The following is a 27,883-nucleotide window of genomic DNA, read 5'->3' on the forward strand; positions in this document are numbered from 1 at the left end:
GCATAGGATGAACCAGTCAGACTCTTCGTGTCCATCTTCTGATTATTCTAGTTAGATTATTCTTGTTACCTGTCCCATTTTCTGTTCAGCTTGCTTGAAAATGGGTTATCAAAACTGAAAAAAGCATTGGTACTTCCCTATCCTATGGGAAGTTCTTCTAATACTCCTAAGACCTCAAGAGCTTTTTCTCAAAGCTACTCAGGGTCACTACTTCGGTGGCTCTTAAATATGATTTAAGTATGCTGTATCCCATTACTGTGTCTCCTGGTAAGAAAGTGTTATGAGTAATGTTATTAGATGTTATTACTCATAACATGTTCAAAATGCATTATGAAACGCTGTCTCCTTCCTGACGTTAAAGCTAGCGATCCAGTGTTCACTGCAGTTAGTGGAAACACCCATATGGAAGTTCCTCAGCTTTTGCAATTTATTGTAACTCAATTGATCCTCAGCTGGTATAAATAAGCTTCTCTATAGAACTGAATGGAATTATAGTAGTTTATACCAGAAAAAGAGCTGCCACTCAGGAGTCTTAGATTTGGCCTCATTAATGCTTCTGTAGAATGTTATTAGTATTTCAAGAATGATGTTACACCATAAAATTCCTTGAAAAGTACTCTGTTTTATGTCATGAAAATCAAATTTGAGATATTGTTTGTACAGTTAATGAGAAAGTCCATATCCTGATAGAGTTAAAATTGGATTATAAACATTATAAACCAGAAGTTTATGTAATTTGTTTAGCCTAAAATTTAAATTACTGAAAAAAAATTACTTAGCATGTATGTCACTTGTTAAGGGAAGGTGGGCACAATAAATCACTACAGTACACTGAACTATATTTAAGTATCAATTTTGGATGAGGCTTATTGCAGAGATGTAGCTTGAATGTAAAAAACTAAACAGCTAAGCTTGTAATATTACATTTTACACAGAAATAATGAACTGCATTTTGAATTCAGGTCTTCACTGGGATCTTCACAGCAGAAATGTTTCTCAAGATAATTGCAATGGATCCTTATTATTATTTCCAGGAAGGCTGGAATATTTTTGATGGTTTTATTGTAACCCTTAGTTTGGTTGAACTTGGTCTTGCAGATGTGGAAGGACTCTCTGTTCTTCGATCATTCAGATTGGTAAATATATATCAAATGCACGATTTTTTTAGTGGGGTTTCATTACACTAATGATATTCTTTTTTCCTTAAAAATGTGCGTGATGCTTTCCATGATACTGATGCTGACATCTCTTTCACTAGTACACATCCTTATTACCTGCAGTATTCTACTGTCCTCAATGGGAAGCAGTTGAGATGCAGGCAAGCGGGTAGCAAAGGTGCCAGGGCCTATTTCTAATTTGTGGATTGCACATACGCACTTTAAACATTCCATGATGCGGAAACAAGCAGACTTACTAGACGTGTGGTGCTCTGGTTGACATCACAGGAGTAGATCAGCTTTGCAAATAAAAACAGAGAAGTGGGAGGCCCGGATGTTTTGTAAGAGATGAACCCTAAATTTTAAATCCCATTTAGTATGTCTGGAGGCTTCTTTGGCTTTCAATAAAAATTGCACTTTGCTGATAACGAGCTCTAACTTCACAACATTTTGTGGCTGGCACTTCTGTCATCATGCTTTTAGATAAGAGAATAGCATCTTAACAGTCATACTCCAGTCATACTTTGCAGTAATACTTTTCCACAAATTAAGTTTAAAGTCCTTTTGTGTCTTTCTTGCTGCTTGTCCTAACAATGGCTTTTTTTTTTTTCCTTTCAGTTACGAGTTTTCAAATTAGCAAAATCTTGGCCAACTCTAAATATGCTGATAAAAATTATCGGTAACTCTGTGGGAGCTCTAGGAAATTTGACCCTGGTGCTGGCCATCATTGTCTTCATTTTTGCTGTGGTTGGGATGCAGCTGTTTGGGAAAAACTACAAGGAATGTGTCTGCAAAATCGCAAGTGACTGCGTACTTCCACGTTGGCACATGCAAGATTTTTTCCACTCTTTCTTGATTGTATTTCGAGTGCTGTGTGGAGAATGGATAGAGACGATGTGGGACTGCATGGAGGTTGCAGGCCAAGCCATGTGCCTTACTGTCTTCATGATGGTCATGGTGATTGGAAACCTAGTGGTACGTAATCAAAACATTAACAAAAAATTATTTGGCAGCAGGGTGGGCTCCGTCCTGAAGTGCGCTAAGTATATTCTGGCTCTACTTCAACAAAGCACTTAAGTAGGTGGTTTCAAGCAATCCTTAATGTTATGCATAAGAGCTTTTTTGAATTGAGAACAAAGTATTCTGCACCTTGCAATGTCAAAATGCAGAAACTTAATGTTGGAGTGAGCACTTAGTCACATTCTTAATTTGTCCTTTGGCTGTTTGTGAATATTTTGTGCTTCACATAATTTTAGTTTGTGGGCTCTTTATATACCATTTGCTGTATTTTTTTATTATTTATCACATATGAATAGTCAACTAAATAATCTGATATAATTTCTGCTGTGTGATGGGATATATTAAGCTTTCTGATGATGTTGAATAGCAAAGTTTGTCTTCCTTTTTGGATGATAAGCTTTTGCACCAAAATACTTATATACTGTGGGGAGTTAAAGACACATTTACAGATACGAGGCAGTTGTAGGATTGTTTTCACTACTGAACAGGACCTAAAGTAAAACAAAAACCTCAGGTTTTTATGGAGGAAAGAAAAAATATTGAGGATGTTTTTGTTTGGTCTTGGTGACTTAGTGGGACTTCGGTCTTAGGTGTTCCCTAATATGACAAATTTTTATAAAATAAATATTCCTCATTGCGATAAATTCTAGAGCGTCTATTCCTTTTTTTATCTTTCTGCAGGTTCTGAACCTATTTTTGGCCTTGCTGTTGAGCTCATTCAGTGCAGACAACCTTGCCGTCACAGATGATGATAATGAAATGAACAATCTCCAGATTGCTGTAGCAAGAATGCAGAAGGGCATAGATTATGTTAAAAGAAAAGCCCGTGAATTCCTCCAAAAAGCTTTTGTTAAAAAACAAAAAGCGTTAGATGAAATCAAACCACTTGAAGATTTGAACAACAAAAATAGCTGTATTTCTAACCATACAAATGTGGAAATAAGCAAGGACCATGATTTTATTAAAGATGGGAATGGAACAACTAGTGGCATAGGCACAGGCAGCAGCGTGGAAAAGTACATAATTGATGAAAGTGATTACATGTCGTTCATAAACAACCCAAGCCTCACCGTGACAGTGCCCATTGCTGTGGGTGAATCTGACTTTGAAAATTTAAATACAGAGGAATTTAGTAGTGAATCAGATCTGGAAGAAAGCAAAGAGGTACTTAGATACTTTGTGCTAACACTTCTCTGTGATCTTTTGAACATTTTTCTTTCTTTTTTCAGGAGAAACCGGAATATTCAGTTCTAGAGCATTTGTGATTTTGACGCTTCTGTGTATACGGGCAGAAATGAGTGTATAGAGGAGGGCTTAATTCTTGATAAACAAAAGTTTGAGAAGGAGTTAAAAATTACAGTAGTTCAAGAGCATATAAGATGCCAGGCAATGAGGGACTGAATCTTTAAGAACTGCCTGTAATTCTCAGGGTCACTGCAACAACTGATAGAGCAGAGCAGTGCATCTGCAGCCTTATTTCACCAGAAACACTTTTCTTTGCCTCCTATAACAAAGGTCCCTTTAGGAGTGATAAACATCTCTCTGCCACTCAAAATCTCCTTTTATGCAGTGTTTTTTCTGAGCAGGGATTAACCAGAAAGCGTAGAGTTAGTTTATGTGTTTACTTTAGACCCTGCAATTCGTTTAGATTTTTAAATCGTCAACTCTTCTAGACCAAGGTTTCAAAAGAAAAGCAGTTTTAACCATAGACTCTTCTACATACTTCAAATCCACTTAGCTGTTAAAACTGAAAATAGTATCAATGGACTAGAACATCTCCTGTTGCTAAGTAAATGCCAAAGCAAGCTATAAATATAAAGCCTTGTTGAATTTTTTTTTAAACATATTGAGCCTATAACTGTTCTTTTACATGACTTTGTGTCCATGACAAGAAGAATACTTTAAATCAATTTGATGATATTATTTGCAAAACAACCGCACCCTCAGTGATTTAATTTCTTGGCCAAATCAGAAAATTATCTTTCCAGACATTTAACAAATTTAATTTCCTGACTTGAGGAACCTGAAATTAGTCCTTAAATTATCACAGAAGAGATTATCCTTAAACTAGCAAGTTTACATTCTGGTAGCAATCCAGTTTCTTGGCGGGATAGCTCATCTTTCTCCTGCCACTGTTGCATTGATAACAGTACTTCAGCTACTTAATTTTCTGTGCTGCTGTCACTTCAGTGTACGTAAGCCCTCTAGATGTTCTCCATAAAAATACAGTGTTAATCCAAGAGCAATCTTTGGATCTTCGTCTGGGGAAAGTAGCTTGACCTAATAATTTCAAATATGACAGCCTTGCAAGTCTTCTACTTGAATTCATGTAGATTAGATCTATAACATTTCTTTGCCTAGAAAACCAGTTATTAAAGAGCCTGCTACAACATGGCTTTGATAAACCTACATTGTAGCTAGACCACAACTGCATATTGCAATTCTTTTAGAATTTAATGGTGGGGATTAATTTAAATGTGTTAAGCTTTTTGAGTTTGGTTTCCGCCTTCCACTTCCCACTCTTCATGCCCATCATGTTATTAAAAACTTGACTAAGTTATAAAATACGATTTAATGTTTTACGGTCTTTCATTAATCTACCTCAGCCTCATTGTGTGCTGCGTCCACTTCCTTGTAAGTGAGCTAAACTTTCAGCAATTTTAATTTATCCCTTGCTGACTTCTAAAATAGCTTTCTATATGGATCAGTGCTTTTCCCCCTCATTCCTCTGAGCTCCCATCTTGTTTATTTAGTTATATTTAGGTTCTCACCTACCTTTCAGTGGACTCTACAAATTGTAGCATATATATTTAGATTTATTTGCTCTATTCAGTTCAATAGATCGTTGTCACTTTTTGCTACTTGTGGTCATAACTCTTTACAGGCTTAGGGCCATCATTCATACTTTTCAGTTTAAAAACATCATTTTGTTTTCAGCATTATCTATCACTGATAGTCTATTGAAAGGACCCAAACAGTGCAGAAGGAAAACCAAAAAACATACTTAAGTATGTTTATCAGCTGTTCACTTATATTGAATATTAAAACATTCAAAACCAGCATATTTACTTATTTGGAAAAGTACTATTTTCCTTAACAACATTTATTGTCCATTAGTGATCCTTTTTTTTTTTCTTTACAGAAGCTAAATTTGTCCAGCTCATCTGAAGGCAGCACAGTTGACATTGGACTTCCTGCAGAAGAGCAACCAGAAATTGAACCTGAAGAAGCCCAGGAACCAGAGGCCTGCTTCACAGAAGGTGTTTGGAACAAAAATAACAATAATTATACTTATTCGTGAAATATGGAATAAAATGAATAATCTATTTAAACTAGCTATTAATATTTACGTATTATTCTTTTGTCAGTCTTTAAACTGTGATCTGTACTTTTAGAGCATAGTTTACAATATGAATTCTGATAATGATACGATCTTTCAGAGAACAATTAAGAAAACATAATAGCTTATCAGAAATTTATCATTATTTTAAAAAGGATAAGAAATATATTACTCAGTTTTATTTTAGTACCAGCTACTATACTGTCTGAATAGAGTTACAGTCTATTTAGATAATAAAAGAGCACAGTTTTTATAGCACTTGTCATAGCTATCAAAATGCTTTGCAAAGTGTACATCGCTGAAATTGCTGTTGACTGATAAATAAAAAGTGCAGCTGGATGGTCTTGTGCAAAATGCTAAAAGGACCTTCTACAAATTGGCAAAAGGAGAAGGAAAAGCCTTTGTGCGCCACCTGAGGGAAAAATAACAGGCATATCTGGTTGACTCACTCATCTTTCATGCTTCCATCCACTGGACATTTTACACAACTTGATAAAAGAGGAACGTGGTCTTAAACATTATTTGCTAAGTTATTTTCTTTCCTTGTGAGAAACATTATGAGTGTGTGCATGTGTGAAGGAGGTGGGAGAAGAGGACAAGGCTTACAGCAGTAATATAAGCCTACAAATGCCAGTTTTAGTACCTAGTATCAAAATTTAGATTCTGAAAATGCAAGTAGACTAGATGATGCCTTGATTCAAAAAAAAAAAAAAAAAAAAAAAGCCAATCAATATAGGTAATAATCTAACTTTTTGCTTCTTGCTGAGACAAGAAAATTACTGCCAGATCCTGCTGTAGAAACTGGCTATGGCCAGTAAAAGACCGCAGCAGCATTTGGGTACCTGCCAAGCTGCCTGTAGACCAAACTGAAGAAAACTCAATTACTGTTACAGATACATAGCAGTATAATAATAAGTCTGATATGATACAGATAAAAACGCTCTAATGACAAACTGGAACACAGTAATTAAAAGGTATATGTTATTCAAGAAAAGCAGAAATAGTAGGCTTTGAGAGGTACCATTTTACATGAAATATAAGAAAAGGATATCATTGATAAATCCAAATCTGTTTGGGTCAGTATCACCTGTGCAATGTTAATCAAAGAGATATTGCAGGAATAGTCTGAAAAGCTGCCTGTAGATTCTGGGGTTGTCCTGGAACAGGGTGTGTGGGGCAGGGGGCTCTGTAATGATACTAAACAGAGAGAAACACAAATGGAAACAGCACCTTCATATTAGACTAGTATGAAGTACTAGCCTAGATAGAGTTTGGAAAATAATTGCTACCGTCAGTGCTGGGGATGAGTTATTTCTGGGTGTGATAACAGACAGATTTCTTTAGGAATGTACACTGAACTGGTAAGAAGTAATACTCTTACAGACTTGGCTTTGGTAAAGAAAATAACATTACTGATTTTAAGTATTTTCCACCTAAAATAAATGAAAGAAGAAACAAAATGAAGTCAGCAGCTAAGTCAAAGGTAAACCTTAAATAAATTAAGGCCACAAGTTAGAGAAGTCAGCTGGTACTGAAAAGCTTAGAACTCAGAAAGCGAGCTTAGAATTTATTCACACTGTAAATATAAAAATTGCTTAATCTAGTATCCCAAACAAGAAGAAAGTGCGATTTAATAACTCTTGCACACATATTAATATATGAACCTACTTTGAATTTAGATGACACTTGCTAGTATATTTTTACCTCATATTTTGTAATTTGCCTTCATATTGCATGGACTTTATCTTTTTGTGTGCATCATATTGAGCATTTGATTAGTTCTTAATAAGTGGGAAATAATTTTTCTCACTCTTTCATTTAATTGTAAATTCTAATTGTCTCAGTGCTTAATTTTCTTACTTTAAAAAAAAGGACATGTAGGTAAAATATGTTTGATTTTATTATATAGCACTGTTTTTGGAAAAATAGTGGCTGTATCACTAACAGAATGCATAATCTAAAGTAATGCAATTCAGTAAAATTTCTCTCTTTTCTTTTCTCAATACATTTTTTTTTAAAGGCTGTGTACGAAGGTTCAAGTGCTGTCAAGTCAGTGTAGAAGAGGGGAGAGGAAAACAGTGGTGGAACCTTAGAAAAACCTGCTTCAGGATTGTTGAACACAACTGGTTTGAGACTTTCATTGTCTTTATGATTCTCCTGAGTAGTGGCGCTCTGGTGAGTAAAACATGAACAAAGTGTAATGATTTTGTGAGAAAACTTAAAAGTTGACTTTTCAAATATTGCTTAAGCAAGTTTTCTCCACTAGGGAAAAAAAATAAAAACATAATTCCATATCTTTAAATGATGTCTTTAAATTTGAGTCATGCCACGCCTTTGAAAAAGTGTAGAAAAAGTCTCTTTTCAACAATATATCCAAAAAAACCCAGACATAATTGATTAGAGAGGGTTAACTACATTCCTGAAAGAGATTGTGATATGCCTGAAGCAAGGGAAGTCACACCATGCAGTACAAGAAGAGAACACCGTTAACGTTATTATTTGCATTTCCTTTCTAATTGTACCAGTATTTACTGACCTAACTCGGGAAAGGACTGTACCTGAAGAAAAAGAACACCTTGGAGGTACCTGTGAGGGCACAAACAGCTTACACTACCTTGCAAGAGCCTCACTTGGCTTATACAGCCTTAGAAATGTGAAGTGCTGGAAAAGAAAAAAGATTGAAACTAGATTTTGTAATTATTGCCCTCTAAGAATAAAACTTATAATATATGCTTCTAATCCAGCCTCTACAGAGTCATACTCAAGCAGACTAAAGGGATATCTCTACAAATGAGAACTTACCAAACATCATGCTGTAAGTTTAGCAAGAATGTGACGACAGAATAAAGAGACGCCAACCTTAGTATAAAACTATAAGAATAAAAGAAAAGAAAACCAATAATATATTAATTGGGACTCTGGGATAGTCTCAGCTATAAAACGGATATGGTATGTACTAGTAGTTCCCATTTTTGTGAGATAAAGTTGTTAGTGATTATGAGATTCTCAGGTACTATAGTTCCTGATCTAAGCATCTCAAATTACAGATATTAATTTGATCATTGATGGACAAACACTAATCATTTGAGCTTACAGGTGTGAAGTGACTCAAAAGCAGACTAGGTAAAAATGAATGTTAGCACTGATAAATATCTGAATCTTTGCAAAGCTAGAAGATGATTCCAGTCCTTTCAAGCCAATAAAACCAACTTTGCTCTTCATATAAAAGTAATTAAAGGGAAAGTTTATTGAAGAATGGGAAGAATTTCTGAACAGCATAAGTTGTACGTTTGAATAGCTTCTTTTTCAAATCTCTAAAAATGAAAACACATAATACTGTCTAAATGATAGTAAATGACATCTAAATGAAAACAGAAAATACTGTCAAAAAGATCATCAGAAATTTTATGTGTGTCTCATAAAGTGTGAATAATGCACAGGTATTATATTTACCTACACAGGTAGATCAAAGGAATACATCTTTTTATGAGAGAAAGAACCTGTTTTATGATTTATTACCTACAATTTTCAAAAAGCAGTGGGACTTAAAAACAGAAACTATATTGTTATTGTTCTGAAAATTTTACAACTGTGGCCCTTAATTTTGAAACTGGATCTATCTGTATACAAACCAACTGATTTCACTAGAATTCACTTCAGGCACATCACTTTGCAGAATCAAAACTATCTGTTAAGTACCGTGAACAACCTGTTTAACAACTCATCCATAAAAAATACACCAGTGACTAATGAAGCTATGGTTGGGTTGCTGCTTCTACCTCTTATGAACTGGAAAATACAATTCCGTAGGGAAAAAACAGAGGTACAAACTGAGTTAGCAGAAAAGGAAACATGAGATTAAAACCTACACTCCCGCGTGTTTTCTTGAAGAAAGACTTCCTTTTTTTGTTGTGTGTGCTCACAGCCTAAACTGTGTGCAGTAACAAAAGGGAATAACAAACATTTTTGAATGTTTTTACTTACAGGCATTTGAAGACATATATATTGAACAGCGCAAAACTATCAAGACCATGCTAGAATATGCTGACAAGGTCTTCACTTACATCTTCATTCTGGAAATGCTGCTAAAGTGGGTAGCTTATGGCTATCAAACATACTTTACTAATGCCTGGTGCTGGCTGGACTTCCTGATTGTTGATGTATGTAGCATATTTCCTAGATGTTAATTTTATATTTCTTTTATCTGATTTGTTTTACTTTCTTTGCAACTATAATCTCTATGTAAACCAACTAATTTACTGTTCAATTTAAAAAACAAGGAGGATAGAAAAAATTCCATAGTCCACTGTCTTTCACTTTACACTTGCAACACTATTTTCTTCTATCATAGAGTTAAGAAAGACTAGAAGATGTTCTGCTTTAGCAGTTAGAAAGAGTATAACCCAGCACTGCAGCTGAGAGAGGTTGTGCTGTCCCCGCTTCCACTCGTGGCTGCTGGTTCTCACCTTCAGATCCACTTTCTCTCCCTCTGTGGTCTAACTGACATCCAGCAATGTGATGAACCAGATCAGACACCGATCTGAATTAAGACTTCCTTGGCAAGAAAATGACTATCATGTCCACAAATGTCAGCATGTGGCTGAACGAGGTTTTAAAAAGGAATGGAAGATGTAGCTGTAGAATTGGTGGTGTGGCTTACTCAGTATTACAGTCCCATACGTATTATATACGTGGTCACAGTTTTGTTTGAAATCAGGCTCAGTAATCTTTCTAGCAAGGGATAGTTACAACTCTACTGTGCTATGCTGTGAATGGTGGGATACCATTTCTTGGTGTATTGATCCAATTACAGATAAAGAATTTAAAAGGTAATGTCCTAAGTATGGCCCTTTGAGAAAACTCCTCATGTACAGAAACGTGCTATTTCTGCAGTCCATGATGTTCTGTGTGAAACTAGAATACTTTGTTTTGCATACTTAAAAAAGCAAAACTATTGGCTTCATTTTTTAAGATAAAAACATCTTGTAAAAATTACAGGAAAACAAATATTAAACAAATTCAAATTTAAAATTATGATCAATTTTTCCTGATTTGAATGACTTAAGAATGGACATTGAATAGGTTAAAGGTTTTACTTTTTAAGCAGTTAAAGAACCAAAGTAATGCTAAAAATCCAAGGGGCTCTGACTGTGTTCCCTGTGTTCCCAGCATACAAGGGCTAATCAAATCAAGTTGAGCTTTGTTTTGTGACTGGTGTTGACAACCTTTGTGATTTGTGTACATTATGCATTAAATATCTATAGGATTCAGCATTAAAAATACAATTCCAGATAACCATGTTCAAATATAGCAGTCATCCAAAGAAAGTACTGTATCGCTATGGAAAACAGTCACAGAGGTTCTTCAATATCTCAGCTCTCCTCAGAATGAGTATCTAAGTACCAGCTATAACAAAAAAGCTTTAAGAAATGTGCAAATGGTCAGTGCCTTTCGTAAGTCAGTGCCTTTCCTAAACTCATTTTCACTTATCATTGTCTTTCTTTTAATCATAATATCTGAAACTCAGCAATCTTGTGAATGTGCAAATGTGAATACTTCTTTGCATGAAGCTATAACCCATACTCAGGTGTTGGCTGAATAAACTTAGGATTAAATTGTGGATTTACACACTTAGGTATTTGCTTTATTTGGCTTTAGATTATGGCAGTTTGAAAAACTATTTTCTGATAGCATGATGAATGAACTGCAGAAAGAAATTCAGATTTCAGGAGGACCTAGTTTCATGGCATGCTAGAACTCAGGATTGCCAAGTATAGCAAAGTTATTAACATTTAGAAGCTAAAGCTTTCACATACAATGCTTGCTTCTAAGTCTGTTTAATAAAAAGCACTGTCCTAGAATTCTCTTTATCTGATGCATTGTTTTTATGAGAAAACAGCACATTAGATTAATATTGTAGTTTTTTGCCAACAAATAGCTAAAAGAGGAAGAGGTTACTGAATGAGCATTTAGGGGAAATACGAAGAAAACTGATAGTAAATATGCTGGCCAGGAACCATAGTGAATGTGGAGAACATAGTGTTTTTCACTGAAAAAATGTAGGGACACAGAATACACATAGACCTGTGGAAATGATAACTTTATTAGTTCTGCCCCGCTATGGAACAGTTTTTATAATGTCTTTTAAGAAACAGTATAATCCAGGTTAATGTCAGCTTAAAAAGCACATAAATGGTCAGGCAAAATCTGTTAATTCAAAACAGTTTTCTGTCATTTCCCCTTCAGTTGTGGGCAATCAACTGGGTTTCAGCAACTTTATTTATTCATCTGAACAGCATTATAAAATAGAGAAAAAGTGAGATCAGCACCTAAGTTGGTAAAAAGGAAAGATTAATTTAATTTGCTTTGGGGGGGGGTTTTAAATGTCCTCAAATCACCAGCAAAATACAAAATTCCAATGTATTAATGTTTCCAGATATTAATTAACTGTTAGGTTATGGCATTCTTGTTCATTTATTTATTTACCTAGCCTACTCTTCTTTCTTATTACTTCTTTTTTATTGAAAAGATTTCCTATTCCTGAAGAAAGTGGTGCAAAATTACATTCTTCTAAAGCAGTTTATAGCTCACATTTATGGTATGTAAAGGAGTATGTACAATATAATAATTTTTACTTTCCTGTTTTCATATAGGTCTCTTTGGTTAGCTTAACAGCAAATGCATTGGGTTACTCTGAACTTGGTGCCATTAAGTCCCTTAGGACACTAAGAGCTTTGAGACCTCTAAGAGCTTTGTCACGATTTGAAGGCATGAGGGTAAGACAACATGAAAGACTCTGAAATTATGCATGCATACAAAGAATCATGCATGCAGAACAAGGAATGACAAATCCATGCAGAAAGGCGGCACTATCTCTTTATCTATCGCATACCTTTTACTAACAGATAAGCAAAAAGCTTCATCGGTTCACCTAAATCCATATGCAGTATCACATAAAAGTTGTGTTCTTTAAGGTTACTTTACTTTCTAGCCAATCTCAGGAGTTTTTCATTTAAGGCTTTGAAATTACCAACACTGAACTCTCTTAACACACTGTTAACATTGAATAAAATGTAACAAGATTTTATTAATTTTTTTACTGATAAGCCTATCGCAATACTTATGCAGGAATCTAAATTAACATTAATTAATAAATAAATTTTCTGTTACCTCTTCAAATCTTCCATTTTTCTTTATATTTGATAAATCAACTTTGGTCTATCCCCACTGAATTTTACTAGATTGCACTAGAGATATATTCATACTAGCTAGGGGTTTTAATCTATTTCTGAGTTTGGCTGACTTTAAAAATAAAAATAAATCAAATGATTTGATTTCTCTATGAAATTTTTTTTTATAAAGTAAATGCTTTTCTTACTTACTTCAACAAAAATCCAATTATTCAATATTCAAAGTATATATGGTTATTCATACTTATTCTGAGTAACTTAGAGGCCCTGTTTACTTACATTTCACTCAAGAAAGCATTTTAACCGATTTTTCATTTGTCTATACCTTCTGTTCCTTAAAGCCACTGAATACAAACTAACTTTATATGCATGTTATTGAGCTATGTTTTAAGATAATTGTTTTTCTGCTTCATGGAAACATGAGAGGAAACCATGTGCTAATGAATTTCAGAAGTCACGTACAACCTAATGAAATAGTCTACAATATACTGTCTGAACAGTTTCTAGATATAAATATTAGCTTAATGAAATCAAATTCAGATTCTTAGAATTCTGTTCCTTAAATTGTATCCATCAGGTTGCATACCTCTACTTCAGAACGCATCAGAAACAATATTGCAAAGAGATGATTACTAGATTAATTAATTTCAGTTTCACGTAACAGTTTTACTTTTACAGTTTTCTCATCATTTGAAATTCATGAATTGATAATTCAGCAGGGTAAGAGCTGGTCAAATACTACAGAGTGCATGAGATTTCATTTAAGTTTAGAATGACTATTTGATTTACCCCTTTTCTCCTTGTCTTTGTACTTACTGTTCATGAACATTCAGATAAATGTGTTTTTTGTACAGACAAAGGTTTGAGAAATTGCTGTCAGTTTTACTTCTAATAACTTCCTGGATCAGCTGCAGGAGGACTGTGAGACTAAAACAAAAGTTACTCAGGGACAAGAAATACACCTCTTTTGACGATATTGGAAAAAACAGATAACAGAAGATAATGTCGACTAACTAATGAAACTAGAAAGATAATGTTGAAATTGATTGCTAAATGTTTTATTCCATTCTCTGTATCCTCACATGATTTCCTTAGTAAATCTTTCTACTTAAAAAGATTCAGGATATTCATGCTCAAAGAAAGGTATCTGTTATTTGAGATCTGTTTATGGCTTTCCTTTATAAAAAGTTTTTCTCGCTGAAAAACTACAAAACTATGACAAAAGCCCAGTCATATAGTAGAATCTCAGATACATAACATGAGTAATTCATGAGCAACACATCATGCAGGAATCACAGACAAGCCTGAAAAGCAAAAAGGGTTACAGTTCTGTCCTGCAAAGTTAATGATAATTAGTGAAGTACCTGTTTCCAGTCACTTAACAAATTTGGCCAAATGCATAGTCCTTATCCCCACTGCGAATTATGTGCAATTCTGAAAAATCATTTTTCCACAGCACCTGGCAAACATTTACAACAACAGTGTATTCAGAGAGATTAGTATTAGTTTATGAATGACTCACGAACAGTAAAAAGATTCAAATAACAAATGGTAACAAATAATTGACCAGCTCATGATAAGACCATTGCCATATCAAATTACAGTCCTCTCAGAAACTTAGTTCATTTCATAAAAGTCCATAAAAAAAAAAATCTTTTATCCGCCAGAAGGAAGTAAAAATAAATCAACCTCTTTGCTTTCTTATATTGCTTCTACCTACATTGAGCTATGGCAAAACAAGCTGAGGTTTTTTTTATTCAGTATGTATTTACATTTTTACAATTTTTGCCCATGTTCAAAACTGTGAAAAATTTGTCTTGAAAACATAAGAGATCAGAAGTATTCCAAAAAATCCCCTAAATGTAAGAAGTTCTGTATCATTTCAGAAAAAAGAAGCTAATTTCTCAGAGACTTTAAATTGATATAGTTCCATGATTTTATTATGAAAAGATAGTATAAAGAAGCTATGAATCAGACACATTTTTTGTGTCTTATTCTTAAATAAGTTTACAGTTCTGGTGAATTGGAAGAATACAGCTTTTTACATAATTAGTAATTACTAATAACTGTTCTGTTATCCCTAAATATGAGGCATACTTCAAATTTTAAATCATTATATAGTCTGCAGTTACAGCTTAATTTTGTACATATGTTGTTTCATAAGTGGGTTAAACAAATCCTTTTCAGAGAGCCAGCATAAGATCTATGAATCACTTGTGCCAAAACAGGATATAAGTGGTCCATAGCTTGTGCTTGCCCTAAGTGAATTTTGCTATACTAAGGGCATTTAAAATATCTGCTAATATACTGCATTCTGAGAAATTTTAGTATTTTCTATAGTGAATCTCAAAACCAACTCCACTCAGATGCTGGAAGGCAAAGTAAGGGATTGCTTTCATTTAATTCAAATTTCTACCACAGGGTTTATATTCTCATCTCAATGAATGTACGTACTGAGCAAACTATCTATAAACTGAGATTTGAATATAGCCATTGCTTTTTGTTTAGCTTTTTAGTACTTGCAACATAATGCTTTTGCGCTAGTTCTGAATTGGTATGCTACTTGTGAATGTAGAATACTGAATATACATCGCTTTGCTGAGTTAGATAGTTAAGTGACAATAACGCATGCATTTGTGTGTAATTTCACAAAATAAAGCATGTCATGCCGTGCTTGATTTATTTATTAGAGAAATAGTAGAAGGCAGCAAACAGTCTGAAAACCACTTGCACTTTCAGTTTTGCATGCCTTATGCATATTTCTGGCTGATGGCTTTAAACATTTACTGTATTTCAAATTTCCAGTCCAATTTCATAACATGTAAAACTAAATTAGAGTATTTGATGTCTTAAATATCCTCTAAAATTCAGTGGCTATTCCTTAGATTCCTTACCAGTAAAGCGATAATGAGGCATTTTCAAGAGTTCTCCAAACTTCATTAATAGGAAAACAACAATTTCTCATATGATTAATTATAAAACATAACATCAAGTGTCTGTCATTACAGATTCACAACTAATAACAAGCTATATATTTCTATTTCATATAGGATAACCTTTCTTCAACTGGGATGGGGTGGAGCACTGGTTCCTCCCCTTATCTATATGATGGGTACAGTATTTCCCCCTTTTCTACCCTTAATGTTTACAGTGTGACAAATCACTATATCGTGTATTGAACGTTAGGAAGGAGAAATATTCTCACTGGAGAATCTTAATAACAGCAGTATTAGTTTATATAGTCACCCTACATCCCCTTCATAACAGCTTTCAATGTGAAAATAATCTGATGTTTCTGATGTTACAGAAATAATACGAAAACTTTTGGGAAAATCAGTATGGTTATTTTGAGTCATCTGCATTCTTTTTGCAGGAGAAAGGTATTTCAGCTGCTTTGAGGTTTTTAGATGCTTTTTTACTGAGAAAAAAGTTTTCTTTTAAACTAAAAATCTGGCTTTTACATTGTTTTTGAAAGATCTGTGCTTTAATCTGTTACTCAGTTTATAGTTACAAACATTTGAAAATATCTCATTGAATACGTTTTGAACATTATTTATAATGCAATATCTGCATCAAAATACTGTGATCTGAATAAACACAATTACAGATATTTTTATAATTGTTTTCTAAATTTTTCCCGAAGCATTTAAACTCATATATGTTACTTAAGTAAATCACTCCAAGTGTTTATAGATCACATGAGACATCATATGGCATATATATTCCTTTCTTGGAATCTCTATCACAGAATCACATTAGTTTAAGTAGAAAGGAATGGAGCAGATAAGGGGAAGAAAGTTATATGAGAAAATAGGATATCTAGTGAGTTGTTGTAAGTACTTATTATTGGCCTTCAGTCTTCATTGTGATACGAACTGGTCTGTGTTGGAAATTAATGTTTATGATTTTCATAAAATGCCAATAACTTTCTGAGCATTCTTTTTATAGCATCTTCCTTGGAGTTCAGAAAAGTTATGCAAGAGATATGTTAGAGATTCAAAAATTTGCATTCATTATCAGATATTTAGGAAAAAAAAGATCTTTGACTGTACCATTTGCAAGGGTATCACTTATGCAGCATTTTTTATAGCTTCAGTGTAAATGGTGCATCAACATCAACAGGATTCACTGTAAATTTAGCATCTTTTGGACAGTTATGAGTTATGTATTTACTCTCAAGAAAGTTCTGCAAGTTTCCCTTACGTTTGTAGAGAAATACATATTGTTAATCAAAAGGTTATGAACAATGAAGGATTTTTGTTTGAGGACTGTGATTTTATGCACTGCCTTATTCACTACGTCTATGGGAAGTCTATGTCTCCTGAAACACGGTTTACAAAAATTTACAAAATTACAAAATTCAGTGTAAGAAGATTCTGTGTATAGGTGTTCATAAATCAAAAAGTAAATATTTTAGTATTTTGAGATTTTTTCTTAGACTATACTTCTTCAATTGGAAGAGAACTTCTGAAGAAGTTCCTTATATAATTGAAACTGATATGATAATTGTCAAGATTTATGTTTGTTTGTTGTATCTTGAAGAAAATCCTTACTTTTAGGATCACGATTTAATGAAATTTTTGTGAGATACATAATACAGTTTATACTTTTATCAAAAATTTTAAAGGAAAAATAGCGGGCAATAACATCATATTTATGCAACAGCAAGAGCAAAATGTTATTTTTCCACTACATCCAGTGAAATTTAAAGATATTGTTCCCACATCAACTAATTATTCAAGTTCATATATGTTAACAATATTCATGGGTCTTCTCATATAACTGCTGCCATGTGATGTATTGCTTGGCAGATAATTATTGTCCTTCATCATACAGTATGTTAAATAACATCTTTTTCCTATGTTATGTCTTCAAAAGTATTTTGTCATATATTTGATCTCTGGTAAGAAACAGAATTAAAGTTGCTGTGGGAACTCCAGTATTTTATTAAATGTAAAAGGTTTTTAATAGACTGTTATATGAAAAAAAATGTGACTGGAGACATTCTACAGAGTCAGCTGCACTTGTACAATAACAATTACAGAAAAGTAGAAATGACTGCACTGACTTGTCAAGGAAGCCATTTTCTTTTTCTCTGAGGTCTTTTGTCTCTTACTTCAACTTTATATTTCACTATTGTTAAGACTTAGTTGTTTCTTCTTGTCAAGGTCTCTCTCTGATCCTTTCCATCTGCCTGACTTTGCATATTCTCAGTTAACTCCAAAGTTTTTTTCTACTTGCTGCATTAAAAGGTAGATTACCTATGTCCTTAACACAGTCTTCATTTTAGTCAGAAAACTGAAAACTTTCTTATAAATCTTGTCATTTAATGCTCAGATTTTCCAATGGTTTCATGTCAGGTGTTTCACATGCCATTTCTAAGACTGACAAATGCATTCATTTCTTTCATGATCTCTTTCATGAGGCAACCTTTTGTGATTATTTTCTTGATTTAAATAACATTCTATTTTCACTATTTTAACTTCCTTTTACTTGCTTTCTCTTTTCTATATTTTAGTGGTCCTTAATTAAGGATAAAAGAACGAGTTTGCTCAAATAAGATTTGAATTGTATCTTTTCCCTTGCTTCCAACTATTATAAACATTCTTCTATTTTTTTATTTATTCTAGGCTTGCATAATCATAGGTCACATACGTAAGGGTAAATTATATGGACATATATCACATTAAGAAAAATTATGTAGCAAAGGTGAATTCATGACAAAATTCTAGTTCTTTTACTACTAAATATGCACTTTTTAAGGACCAATTCCATGAAATACCTCTAATTTTTCATTGAGGGGATACAGAGAAGATAAAGATAGACTCTTCTCAGATGTGCACAGCGATAGGACAAGAGGCAATGGCCAAAAGTTGGAACATAGGCGATTCTCAGTAGACACACGGATTTTTTTTTTTTTTTACCATGAGGTAAATAAATACCGGAACAGGTTTTTCCAGAGACTCTGGGGAATCTTTATCCTTGGAGGTGTTCAAGGCTTGAGTAGACAAGTCCCTGAGCAACCTGATCTTTTAGATGACCTTTGAGCAGGAGGTTGGATTAGATGAATCAATAACTAGCAGATCACATAAACATGGTTCACCACCCTCATTTCTGTTTGTGAGAGAAAGATTTGAGAGTTTCTCACAAAAATTCCATTAAGATGTGATACTGGGGAGTAATTTACTAGAAATGAGAAGGTTTTAACAACCTGGATGAAACTACACTTTTAGAATCACCATACTTTCTCTCTACAGTAATTGTTTGGAAGATGTCAAGCAGATTACATTTTCTCTCACAGAAATATTTAATTCCCATCCTCTCTCTAAGGCCAGTTCATATCTGGACATCATATATATGCAGCATACATTTTCCATATTTCTTATTGTTTACTTATATCCTGAACTATCAGTTCCAATCTACTCAATGAGAAACTGTACGATTTTGAGACGTCTTATTGGATTACAGATTGGCACATAAGACAACTAAAAGAGCAATCTCTCTCTCTTCCCTCATTCTGTCCTCATTTGCTAGGTTGCATTGCCAGATAAGTTTTGTTATCTGATATAAAAGCTGGAAAAAGATAAACTGTCTTTACTATCTTTGAATAAAAATTCCCATCTACATTACCAGTGTGGGACTCTACATATACTTTATCACTTCAGCATAAAGAACTTTTAATCCTTACCTATCTAATGTTTTTAGTCTGCAGCTGAAAAGGAACTAAGCCTCTGCTGAGCCTTCATCCACCTTATAAACACTCATAGGACACATGAGGGAAGGTAGACCATGAGTGAGGCTGTGGCCCTCCCATGATACTGCAAAGACACAAACTTCCCTGGTTTCAAGCCAGCACTATAAACACACAAAGGGAATGTGTACTACACTACCTGCCCATGATGTTTACATTACATGTATACTACACTTGAAAAAATGAGTAGTTATTGATAAATTATTTCTGAGTCTTTTTTTCTCTCTTTTTTTTATTTATTAAGAAAACAGGTTGTGTCAGGTTTACTGAGTAAGAAAGTAGTACTTCTAAGTTTCAAGTTTTAGGAGATTTTGAAACAGTAGAAATTCAGATGAGACTCCTGCTTTACCACTGAAGTGCCAGTCCTTTGAAATTCATACCTTGTTTTAAATCATTTAGGAGGAAAACTCCTATACATGCTTTAATTCTTAGATTCCAGATTTTAGGTTTAGAGAGGACAAAATGATGTGTTTTTCTGTATGCATGTGGACAGTTACATAAATCATTGTGTCTGGAGTAAACTGTCAGCAGAAATCTTGAATTGATTTTAATGGCTATAATTCACTGTTTCACAAGTCAAACCCATCTCCTACCTGGTCAAAATTATTTTGGTAGAGAGTGTTTACACATTACTTAGGGACAGCACGTTGCTGATATCATCTCAATGCTGTCACAAGATGCTGTCATGATGAAAATGAATTCAAATAGTTATCATCTAGTATATTAATTGGCCATCTTCCAGCTGAATTATTTTAAGGATTTCACACTTTTAATTTGAATTATTTAAATGTTTAAGCTTACCTTCACCACTGTTAACCTGAGCACAAACCTGGATACTAGCAAATTTCTTCACTGCACTAGTGGATGATCTGATAATTGATGAAAATTGCGTTTGCTGAGATTTCTTTGTGTTGATTTTGTTTGTTGATTAAGAATTTATCACCACTGATTGCCCTGCAGATGCATGCATTTCCTTTTTTTACTTGACAAACCAAATGGGAATTTGCACATTTCCTAAGGTACTTCTCCTCTAGAAATCTAGCGATCTGATTTGCATCACACTACATATCTACAAGGTTCCAGATTATCTTTATCTATATATCTGAGTAGTGAAAAGCCAGAAAACACCAAGCCACCTCTGAACCCAAAGTATGAAAAGATAACAAAGAGATGCTCTGCAAGAGAGCTTCAGGAAGTTCTCCATTCTTCATAAACACAATTATGAGAAGAATTTCATCCTGGAGACTGAGGAGCCATTCAAGTATTTTTTTGAAAGGTATTTAAAGAATTCTTGGGACCTTCTGCTCTACACTACCTCCCTTTGCATTTCTCATTACCTTTCAAAAGGGATATTTGATAGGTCATTCATATTTTGGATTTGGATTTACTGTGCAATTACCAAGTCTTTTTTTTTAACCTGTCTGATATTGTGGGGGTGTGCATACTCACCATATCTTCATTCCTATCACATGGACATAAAACAGAAGAATGGGTGCATACCTCTGTTCAATTTGAATTGCTTTACAAATTTTCTATTTGCATTCTACCTTATGGGCATCTGTCTATTTTTGTAAGGATCAATCTCTGCAAAAACACCATTATCTGTAAAGTTCCTATTGTATATTTCTGACGTGGTTGGATTGATACATGCACCCATGTTTAGTGATGAGTAAATTAGAAAAAGAATAGTATACATATGATGGAGAATGAGCACCAGCAGGAGAATTCATGACACAGTGAAAAAGAAATCAGTTAACCGTACAGGAGAGCCATACATTGAATTTCAGCTACTGGACAGCTGATGTCACTGTGTTGGTGCTTGGCTAATGACAGACTGGTGGTATGCTTACGCTGCGATAATAAAAATAAACCAGCTGATGGGCTGAGCCACTTCAAGCTGTTGATTCGTGGGTGCAGAGAGCAGGGGGGCATAGTTTTCAGGATAAAGGTTTGTTCCAATGATTCTTTGCCTTGAACTACCAGGTAGTGCCATCGTTTTGATTCAGGTGTGGGCTTTTTCTGTGATCTCACTCAGATGCGCTTTTTATCTCCTGTCTAGGAAAGTTATTGTATTCCTTTTGTCTTTTCCTCCCTTGCCTGAATTCATCCACAATTTAAGACAGAATACAGCTGTGTTGCCCTGATGCCCATTTCCTGGTCGAGTCAGTGTTGTTTCAGCATCTTCTAACCTTCTTAGTGAGAAGTTCCCAAATTTATCCATTGTTCCATGTGAACATGCTAAACTCAGATGGTGGACGTCACCTGAGCCTGCATTCCTTTCCACTCATCGCATGCGTACCTGCTCATTCCAGCATCCTACCTCTGTGACAGGCCAAGCATCAAAACCAATGGGCCAAGCATCTAAACCAATGGCTACTTGCTCGCTTCTTCATCTTTCATTGAAAGGCTCTCTGAGAGCTTTGTGTACATCTGGACATTGGCCAGGTGAGCAGGAGAGATTCGTGATCTTATAGCAGATATTCTTACATTATATTTGTTCAAGACAAGGCAACACTTACAACTCACTCTCAAATCCTGCCCAAGGCAGTTTCAGAGGTTTGTTTGAGTCAGTAGTTGATTTTCCTTCCTAATGCTAGGTATACTATTGCCAAACTCTCCCTGCAGCCTATGAACAACTGGGTCTTCAGTCTTTGTGCTGCTGGAAGAGATGAATGGCTTTTTGTAAAATGCACTGTCTGAAGTCTATGACTGCATGACTATGCAGACAGTCACTTAAAGAGAGAGAGACTCTTCATCTCTGAGATATATGTATTCAAGCTTCTCTTTGCTCTTCCTTGAAATTCCTGAAGGTTTTCTTAGGCTTTCTCAGCTAGCAAGGGATTGCATATGGGAAGAACACATCCCGTGCTTGTTATGGTCGTTTAGCAAGCATTCAGAGATGCCAAAGTTTGCTTTCATCCATAAAGGTACTGGTGAAGTAAAAACTGTTTCACTTCCTGTGCTTGTGTACATAAATATTATTTAAGAAAGTATGTACAGAAAAAAAAAAAACTATGGAATTTTAACAGTTTAATTACCTCTCTAGCCTTTGATAGGCTCCTTCAGAGAACTGAGATATGAGATCAGACACATCAAATCTTGGGTGAACTTCTAGTGTTTAATTTATAAAAATATTAAGCTGATGACTCCTAAAATGGAAGCAAAGAAGGTAGGCAGTCACTTCAGTTTTTCATTTTTACTAGGAAGAATGTTCCAGACATAATCCTATAATCTTCCTTTTTATCTGAAAGATGGTAACCTCCTCCTCTTTTGTACCAGGGACAAAGAGTTTGGAACTTCTGTGAAGAAGCTGCAAATTTTACTGACAAAATTGCTAAGTACTGCTGAAGATTGTTCCTGGTTTGTTTACAGGTATCAGGAGGTCTTGATATATCCATGAATGAGACGTAATGTAGGAGTTCGTAGAAAGCCTGTAGTTGCTGAGATGCTAGGAGCTATTGAAACTGTTTTGCTGTGAGAACTGTAATACAGTTATATCTATGACGCTCACTGCGTGTTTTAGGTCCTGTCCTGCAGCAAGGCTGAATCTAATAATACTTCCTTATATTCTACTCACATAGCAGGGATAAGCTGCTATTTTGCGTATTCCAGTGCACACTCCTCATGCTATACATCTACACAGCTCTGATAGCAATGTTGCTTTTATTTTTTCCAGTTCCATTATGTTGTCTTCTTTAGTCAGCTGTCAAAAAAAAGATACCACCACCACCAACAACAAACTGGACTACTAATTTGTACTGGCATAGTTTCATGTCAGCCAGAAGGTTAGACATACAGTTAGCATTGCAGTAATTCTTGTATCTTACATACATATGCTTGGAAGATGAATGTTATGAAAGTCTAAACACAAAAAAAGCTGTGTATATATATGGGATACTGCTTTCTTCTAGAAGAGTCATTATGATTTCCCACCTTGATTTTTTTTTCCTGGATAAATACTGACTGAGATTTAAGATGATCTAGATCCCACTTGACTTTGCAGGTGTCAGATGTTGCTTCGCACTTTTATTTATTGCCATTGCACATGGTGTGCCATTGCACAGAAAGGTGGACAAACAGAATCAGCTTGAGGCTTTTGCAGCTTGCTCACTCTAATGAACCTGGCACACACCATCCCCAGCCCTGAGGGAATGCATAGGTAATTGTGAAAGAAAAGGTCTGAAAACATCTTTTTCCAACTTACTGGCATTCCATTCAGTATCAAGAAATAACAGAAAATAGACTAAAAAGAACAGCCCCTTAAAAATTACATTTAGAATTACATATATTTGATCTAGATTTGAGGAGCGAAAACATGGAGTTTTCAACATGTTTCCGACAAGGAGACTGGCAGATTTTTATTCATTAAATTGTTTAAATGATGAAGAAATGCTACTTGACTTCTCTTCTGTATTCAGTTCACTTTTTAATTGGTTCTCTTTTTTGTGTCCATTTGCAGTAACTTATGTGTGAAGGTGTCGTGTTTGTGTATGTATGGGTGCTATCTTGGATATTTATTATGTAAGATAATGTCCTCGTTATCCTAATGTACCTCAGGTGTTCCCAAATACAATAGAGAAAATGTAAATGCGAGAAAAAAAAAACCCACTGGAAAAGCAATTGCATCCAATTGTACGTGTTGAAGAAACTAAAGGCTTCTTCCCAAAGTGGACTTAACCATCAGCCCCATAGCATCTGACCAGCATGTAAAAATCCTGTTTTACATTATACATAGGATATGGCAAAGGCTCAACACTGGTGCAAAAAAAAGAACAAAAATGAAACAAAACAAAACAAAAAACACAAACAAAAAACAACTTCTAAAAGTTTTAATTTTCTTTTCTTCTTTTCTTAAAAAACCTTCCAGGGGGACTGGATAGCTCAAGGGGTTGGTAATAGGATACAGAGCCTTTCATCTCTAGGTCACCAGGTCGCATCCAGGCCAGGTCAGTAGTGACCAAAAATTGTTACCATTTAATGGGTATTCAGTCACCTCTATGAATTAAGTTGTTGGAACCGTTGTTGGAACAGTTGTTGGAAGCTGTTCAGTTCTTATTCAAGAAAATGTGGCTTCTTTTCGGCAGTTCCAGTAGAGAGACTGCATCACGTGTTCATCTGAAGATGTGAGACACTTTGATGACATTTGGTAGAAATCTTTCTTTCTACAACCGTTATCAATTCATAAATGTTGTAACAATTACTGTAGCTGTTAGTATTCTGCTGCCTGTTCTGGATCTGTGCTGTGGTCCAATGGATCTCAGGGCTGTTAATAAGGTAACTGCCACAAGCATTCAATTTATACCACAAAACCATTCCTTACTGTAGTGTAGGTAACCTTAATTTATTTAAATTGTGAGAATAAATCCCCATCTTCCTCTCTTGACCTTTCTATTTTCAGGTTTCTCATTAAGACTAAACAGATGAATCTCGATCCATATAGTGCATCCTGAACAGAATATAGGCACTAACTGGCCTAGAATTTCAAAACAGCAATACCATAACGCAGTGACATAGATCAGGTCAGATTAAGAATAAATGCCAGAATCATTCCTAATTTTTATGTTGTTCTGTTTCCTCAACCTAAATAATAACAGACTTATTCCCCCTACTGGATAGCAAGACAAAATTTTCCTCAGTCCTTTGAGATTGAGTTTCTTATGTTGAGACCTTATTAGCCTTTTTAAACAAAAATTGTAATAAATGGCTAGTTTATGCACACATCAGCTAAATACTTCACATTTTCTGTAATAGAAATCTCAAGAATGTAAGCATACTTCCATTAAAGTAATCACCAAAACCAGAAGCTGCCAATAAAAGTTAAATCTTTAAAAATTCAGATTTTTATAAATGGTAGGATAATTCTCTGTTACAAAAAGGTCCTGTTTCTACCCTCTGGCAATAGTGGAGTTCCTTAAAATGAGAAGGAAACATGCCCTGAAAATAACATTTCTACCTAAGATCTCGAAACAGGTCCTAATTCCTGGCCATAACATTTGGGAGGAAGAGGGTGCTGAGTGACGAGTAACACTGCCACAACACTCTGCTTCCAAAGGCCTTCAAGAGGCTGTGAAATACAGGTAGTAAGACTGAGCAGCTCTGAGCTTGCAGAAAATCATATTGACAGTGGGGAAGATTCCTGCATGCTGCAGAAAGCAGGGACAACAAAGATGGAATAAAACACCTTAATACACCCCAAGTACCCACCCCCAATCCATTCCTGCCTTACTGCAGGAATTGGATTACTGAGAAACAGACCCCTAGTATATATTTCATTTATCTTCTTACAAGGTCATAAAGTTTCATAGAGAAGAAATTAAAATTTAAAATGAAATGCAACTAATAAATGAGAAGATCTGACATTGGATACTTAAGGAGAAGTGATTGCTCAGCTGTTCAGCCAAGCAGATACCACAAAAGTTTTGGTAGCTCTGACAGACACATGCAATTACTTACTGTATCTATCAGAAAATATATTTTTTCTACCTAAGAAATTATTGACCTCTTGCCTAGAAGGGGCTGAGCAGGCAACTAGCCAAAAATAATTTAAAATGCAAAATCAAAATCCTAAATATGTCCTTGACATTTGTCCTTCTTTAGATAAATGAAGGGTATTACTGACTTTAACTCAATAAATGAAACAATAAGACTGGAGCTTGAAATAAATTATGTTGATTCAACTAGAAACATATTGCAAAACTGTCTTGCTTTTCTATACAAAGAAATTAATCTTTGTTATAATCTTGCATGGATCAATAAGGCAATAAAGATATGTATATTCCTGCATAATCCTCTTAACAGAGACCTTAGTTTCTAGATTCATGGCATTTGTGTTTTCAGCTTAAATTTCAAAGCTATGATGATCAAATCTACAGGTTGCCACTTTTTTTTTAAATCATTTTTAAGCTATCATTTGTTGCATTTTTAGCTTATTATTATTTCCATATTTGTATTTAACACATATCTCTTTTTTTATATAGAACACATGAGTGTCAGGCTTCATCTTGTTACCACCAGTTTTTCTATTTTGGTTTACTTTTAACTATTTTATTTTTCTAACTTATTTTTCTTTCATAACATGTACTAATGTTAAGTGTTTGAAAGAGCAGTGCAATGCTACAGTTATCAATGTATTGCATTAACATTTACAGTATTAGTTTCTTAACATTTATTAAGCATTGGTAAAACAGTATACAAAACTTAATTGCTGTAAGTATTCTTACATTCTTTTCTTTTTCCCCCTGTATTTGTGTACTAGGTGGTTGTAAATGCCCTTTTAGGAGCAATTCCATCCATCATGAACGTGCTTCTCGTTTGTCTTATATTCTGGCTAATTTTCAGCATCATGGGAGTAAATCTGTTTGCTGGGAAGTTCTACTACTGTGTTAACACCACAACTGATGAAAGGTTTGAAGTCGACCAAATCAACAATTTTAGTCAGTGCGAGGAACTCATAAAAAACAATCAAAGTGCCCGATGGAAAAACGTGAAAGTAAACTTTGATAATGTAGGATTTGGGTATCTATCTTTACTTCAAGTAGTAAGTGATCACTCTTTATATACCTCTTATTGTTTATATGTAATAGTGAAAAGCAATTCTAGCTCCAAATATGGAAAAGATAAATATTTAACTGATGATTTTTATCTGTGACTTAGTAATACCACTGCACTGATGATTCTTTTCATAGTAAGCAGCAGACAGAGGCTACTAAGAATGAAGAATTTTTAGGACATTTGATAGAACAATTGCTGGTCTTCCCATTTATATCTCCTTTAGTCCTCCAGTCCCTTCTAAATTTAAGAGTTTCTAGAAGTATTTGAATACTTTTAAGTTTTACTGTTGCTAAAAATAAAAAATTGGTATAATTAAGTCACAGAAAAGAATTTGAGATCAGAAATCCCGTCTCAGTGATGTGGCTGCCGCAAGTGCCGACCTCTGTGATCTAAGAAGCAACTTCTCATTAGGAAGAGAAATAGGAGGAAAAAAAATAGATATTACAACCTGTGACATATTTTCCCTGGTTTTTGTGTGCCTAAGCACCTAGTGGAGTTAATTTAGCAAAAACAGAAGGAAGAAAAGGATGTCAAATATATATGGAAATACACTATAAGTTACGTCTTCACTATCAAAAATTGTGTTCTCAGAGCATTAGCTACTGCTTTGTGTTTTAGAATAGCTTACAATCTGTCCCAGCTTTAGTCAACAAAACGTTGGACTCTAACTGACTCTGAATTATGCACAGTTAGCAAACTCTTATGTTTTTTGAGGTTTGTTGTCTAAGTCAGTAGTTTTCTTTTTTTCAGTTTAGTTAACATTTTACTTCAGTTACATGATGTAGCGATTGATGTGGGCCTGCAGAGGATCTAAAACAACAGTTCTGAGGACTGTGAACTGCCCCTTCCAGCTAATATCAGTATCTCACCTGTG

General features: G+C 34.6%; 1 protein-coding gene across 7 annotated transcripts in view; it reads left to right on the forward strand.

The window, feature by feature from the left end:
* Positions 1-27,883, forward strand: part of LOC104144943 (sodium channel protein type 1 subunit alpha) — a 104,704-nt gene that overhangs the window by 63,335 nt on the left and 13,486 nt on the right. For 5 of the 7 annotated variants that reach the window (XM_068948715.1, XM_068948714.1, XM_068948716.1 and 2 more), the window contains 8 exons: positions 963-1,136; positions 1,776-2,132; positions 2,859-3,341; positions 5,320-5,437; positions 7,538-7,692; positions 9,504-9,677; positions 12,171-12,293; positions 26,714-26,995. In XM_068948715.1, coding sequence (XP_068804816.1) covers positions 963-1,136; positions 1,776-2,132; positions 2,859-3,341; positions 5,320-5,437; positions 7,538-7,692; positions 9,504-9,677; positions 12,171-12,293; positions 26,714-26,995 — 1,866 coding nt within the window. The remainder of the gene's footprint in view (positions 1-962; positions 1,137-1,775; positions 2,133-2,858; positions 3,342-5,319; positions 5,438-7,537; positions 7,693-9,503; positions 9,678-12,170; positions 12,294-26,713; positions 26,996-27,883) is intronic. The other 2 variants (XM_068948719.1, XM_068948720.1) reach the window with 1 other exon arrangement.

This window comes from Struthio camelus, chromosome 6 (genome assembly GCF_040807025.1).
Source record: "Struthio camelus isolate bStrCam1 chromosome 6, bStrCam1.hap1, whole genome shotgun sequence".
Classification (NCBI taxonomy): Eukaryota; Metazoa; Chordata; class Aves; order Struthioniformes; family Struthionidae; genus Struthio; species Struthio camelus.